Here is a 4,898-nt window from a genome sequence, read left to right on the forward strand (position 1 = left end):
AAACATTATAACATAGGCTTTCATTTCACATTGCGGTACAAATTTCGACCATTTTCTCTTCTGTATTGCTGACGGCTAGTGCAAAATAACAAATCTCGTATTCAGCAATAACGCGCAAATACAACGGCAACCGAGCATTACTTGTCTCTCTCCCTTGACGTCGTATTATTGCTCCCTCGATGTCATATCATGGACCTCGACGTTGTAATTTGTCCTTCTGTTTTCGTTGCGCATCGACGTTGATTTTTTCTATGAATACAATTGGTTAAATTGACTAAACGTAACAGACTTATTTTTAACGTTTCACAAATTCAGAGATCTAGATCAAGTTGCAATATGACGGAAAGGCCATGAGTTGAGAAGAGAATATAATACATGGACAATTACGACTGTTTTATCATTTTGTAGACTGACAAACATAATAAAAAAACCAGCTCATATTTTTTTCAAGTTAACGTGTGGCTATTTTCTTGCAGTTCCAATGAAAACAGAGTACTAGTACGCAGTAGCTCACAAATTTATATCTAAGTTTGCGATCAGGAAATGGTAAATTAAATGTGACCTTTGACCTTTGAAACTTGAACACCAATGACCACTAAAATCCAATTAGATGTAATCTTTATTTCATTCTGTTGAAATACCACAAAATACCACCGGATTAGATTTATTCTTCAAGAGAGCTCGAGATAATTAATGTAGAAAATAATAGTGTGCATGTCCTAAATGTACCACCTATCCTGATGAGAAGTATTTGTTTTCCCCGCCCTCAGGCGGAGGGATTATCTTCGTTTTTTTCTGAGCGAGCGGAGTGATCTCTGTGATTAGGAACATCATTTGTTTTCATGTAAAAGTTTCAGAGGGTACACAATCATGTTATTTAAGTCATGTGAGATATTTTTGTTTATGATTGCATACGAGATAAGACTATGCCTTAAATGTCTATCTTGTTTGTCATTTTTTTTGTATTGGTGTTAATTAAACGCCCATCTGGCGAGCAAGAGGCAAATGTTATATATGCGTTGTGTTACAAATTATTTTGCTGGGCTGTATCGTGATATACTCACAGGGCTTACTTATATCATCTATCAAATTCTAATTTTATTCCAATTAAGCTAACTTTCTCTTTCTCATTTTCAATGAAGATTGTATCCTTTGTGCAGTAATACACGAAACAATATCGTACCATATCCATTGTGCTGTGAGGATTTTATAATTACGGGGTACGGGGCACGGGGTACAGGGTACAGGGTAGACTGAAACAATTAATCGAATCGTTCAGCTTTGTTAATCTTTGGTGTGTATCATATCAGACTATTATGTTTGTCTGCATAGGGACACACTTTCAAATATAATATTAATCAATTCTTAAATACATTTTTCACCTATTCTTTTTTAATACGTCAGGAACGATTTTATCCACTCTGTTGTTATGCAAAATACGTACTGTGCAAGTACATGTACAGGGTACATGGTTCGGGGAACAGGGTACATGGTACGGGGAACAGGGTAAAGCGTAGACTGAAACAATCCATTGAATCGTTCAGCTTCGCAAGACTGTTGTGTATTGTAGCAAAACATTTTGTTTGCCTGCATAGGAAAATACACTTAAAATTCGGGTATTATCAATCAATTCTTATATAAGTAAGTGTGAACGTACGAGTACCGTCCACGCGTCGTTGTTACCGGGGGCTTCATGTCTGATAACTCCACTTCAGAGATACTTACCCAGACAAGAGGAGTTTTGTCTGCAGGTGAAAAAGGTCAAGTGAACCATATTGTACCGTTGATTAAGAGCCAATTGACAACAAATTAAGCCTGGTACAGAATTCACTCGACTCGCTCTCATTCAAAGTTCATTGGAATCTGAAAAAATTGTGTTAATGGCCAAAAATGTGGAATCGAAGGCAAGCTGTACTACAATTAGTGCCATGTACGATCAAGTTAAAACTGTGTCGGAAAAAAATATACAGGAAATCCAAAAAGTGAAAAAATCTGCAAATAAACCTGCGAACAATGAGAAAGTAACATATTTTGAAAAATCCATTAATGAACTGATAGTAGGTAAAGCTAAACTCACTAAGAGCGTAACTAAGCTGAGATGGAGATCAATGAAGTACAACCTCGTGTTCAGTGGACTTTATGTGGAACCTAACGAAAATACTGAAGCCAATCTTCGTTGTTTTTTACACGAGCAACGCGGAATTGACAAAGTTGAGTTAGATAACACTCACCGATTTGGTAAGGATGTTCGCAAAAGGCCTCGCCCGATTGTCGCGAGATTCCTGTTTAATCATGAGAGAGCTAATGTGCTTAAAAACGCCCGACATCTCAAAGGTACTCAGCACTATATTAATGAACATTTTCCCACTGATATTGAGGAAATACGAGGTACACTCTATGCCATTATTAGGGAACTGCGACAGCAAGGGAAAAGTGTTAAATCAGTCCGTGACCGTCTCATAAGCAATGGTAAATGCTATACAGACCCTGCCGTTGGCACACTGGGCAGTGACGTCAGCCATAGAGAAGAGTATATTGACGCTTCTAGGACATCCGCCACCGCCTCCACAACGTCATCTTATCCGACCAATCGACAGTCTCCGACAACGTCATCTGGACCGCCCAATGGACAGCTTCTGCCGACATCCGGTCAGAACAACCGAGTGACGCCTCCTGCCAAACGTCCGAAATACGGAGTTGTTCGGGAGGGATCTGATCCCGAACAAACTTTTTTCAAAACTGCATAATATGCCGCAGATGGAGTCCACAATGACTTTAACAATAATAAACAGTTTATAATTTTGAGTATTAATGTCAATGATCGTGTAGGTAAACTCAAATGTCCCGATCTTATTTAGCTATAGTATTCATGAATATGAACATGAATATGGATAATTCAACATATAATGACATCATTAAATCAATTGTTGACTTAATATATTCGTTACATAGCATGTCGTCACCAACAGCCTTATTATTTTCTATTATTTTGACACTTTTCATTATTTCGTTCGGCAGTATTGGCTCATTTATAAAAGCATTTTCTTCCAGTTTTGACAGCTCAGTAAGCTCATCAATAGATAGCACATGATTATCTTCACCTTCAAATTGTTTGTTAAAACATGAGTTAAAAAAAGTTAAAAAGATCATCAATACCAGTCTTCCAAGTATTTTTTGGGAACTACCTGTATTAGTTATTTTCTAGTATTCTTTTTGATTTCTTGACCTTAGTGTCCGGAGTTCATTTTTAATCTCTAAATTACGCTTGATGACACAACGATAAAGTGGATTTTTGGTATAACCGTTCCTTTACTTTACTTACAGATTCTCGTAAACCATTTTTTTTAAATTCAAAAACATGTTTATTTACAGAATTTGGCTTAGCGTGATTAGTTTCAAATGCATATTTGGCACCATTTGTAAATAGGTAACATATATCATTAATGATAGAGTTGATAAAATTACCACTATCGTCATCATTTGTGAGATTACGTAATTCTTCAGCAAGATTATTAATACAATGGGGATGTTCAGTTATACAATCTAAAAAATCAACATTTGAGGCCATCACTCCCCTTTTTGGGTTTACTTGTATTATAAGTAACCCCAGTATTCAAATGATCATAAACTGTACATGTTATTATTATGACACATGTGTAGAAAAAGCATCCCTGTTTAAAGAATAACGGTAGTTTGTATGTTGCCCCTAACTATCGTCCAATTATTTTGGTTAGCTGTCTAGCTAAATTATTTATAGATGTAATTAATGAACGATTAAAAATATATGCAGATAATGTAGAACTCATTATCAAAAATTCAAGCAGGGTATCGAAGATATCACTCCACTATTGACCATATATTTTCACTTTCTGCATTAATTGAACCATTAAAAACATTTAAAAAACACAATTATATTGTGCCTATACATATCGTACTAGTCACCGAAACGTCACATAGACAATGTGATTGGTTGTGTAAAAAGAACTTCTCATAATCCATTCTTACCAACCATAAGAAAATGTTTAGAAAAAGACAACGCTGTGTTGTTGGTCTTGTTCATATAGCATATTTCGGAGATAAGTTATTTTAAGTAGGTTTCAAGCTTTTTGATGTAGCTGGCAAGTGCTATTATAAACTTCAATTACTGAACTTTCATCATAATTTACGGGAGAGCTGTTTTCCAGAATCTTGTAGGTTATGATTTAGTGCTAGGTGTCTATTTGACCGTATTATGGACATTTCATTTATTGTGATTTATATATTAACATTGATGATCTGTGTTATATTCAATGCATGTGCAGCTTGATATTTGATAGATGATTTTGAATTTGCTTGATAATTAACAGGGAGATGATACCCAGAAACTATTAATTATTGTTTGACGGGAAGTTGGTCACCCTCAAAGCGTTAATCTATTGATTCGCACAATAATCAGCGGGGAGCTGATACCCAGAAACCGCTGGTTAGATATTATTGAATCGTTTGTGTGTTGATTGTGGTCTGTCAAATGATACCCATATTGGCGTATTGGGTCGACGGCCAATAAATCCAATCAAACTTATTACTTGAAGACGTGGAAAACGATCAAGTACCATTCCAATCACAGGATAACAAATATATTTGCCTACTTGGTGACTCTAGCGGTCGGACTACGGATATCCCTGATTTCTTTGAAGCTGATGATTATGGTTAATTTTCCGATGTATGCAACCTAATTGATATCAATGTACCTAGACAAAGGTCATCTACGGTGCGTGTAAATAACGGTGATGATAAGCGTTTACTTGACCTATGTAAGCACTGTAATATATTTATACACAATGGCCGCATGGGTGAGGATAATGTATCGGTAATCTTACATGTAAAAATATAAGTGTAACTATCAATGAATTATCACC

The 4,898-nt window shown here is 35.9% G+C and overlaps 1 protein-coding gene across 1 annotated transcript; it reads left to right on the forward strand.

Annotated features, from left to right (window-relative positions):
• Positions 1–1,880: 1,880 nt before the first annotated feature.
• On the forward strand, positions 1,881–2,747 carry LOC110449655. The gene has a single exon (XM_021496653.1). It carries the CDS (start codon positions 1,881–1,883, stop codon positions 2,745–2,747), a length of 867 nt encoding a protein of 288 aa, XP_021352328.1.
• The last annotated feature ends 2,151 nt before the right edge of the window (positions 2,748–4,898 follow it).

This window comes from Mizuhopecten yessoensis, unplaced genomic scaffold, assembly GCF_002113885.1.
Source record: "Mizuhopecten yessoensis strain PY_sf001 unplaced genomic scaffold, ASM211388v2 scaffold4761, whole genome shotgun sequence".
Taxonomy (NCBI): Eukaryota; Metazoa; Mollusca; class Bivalvia; order Pectinida; family Pectinidae; genus Mizuhopecten; species Mizuhopecten yessoensis.

What these genes read in the sequence shown, in the direction of transcription:
- LOC110449655 (XM_021496653.1), top strand. Translation starts at nt 1,881, where the DNA reads ATGGCCAAAAATGTGGAATCGAAGGCAAGCTGTACTACAATTAGTGCC.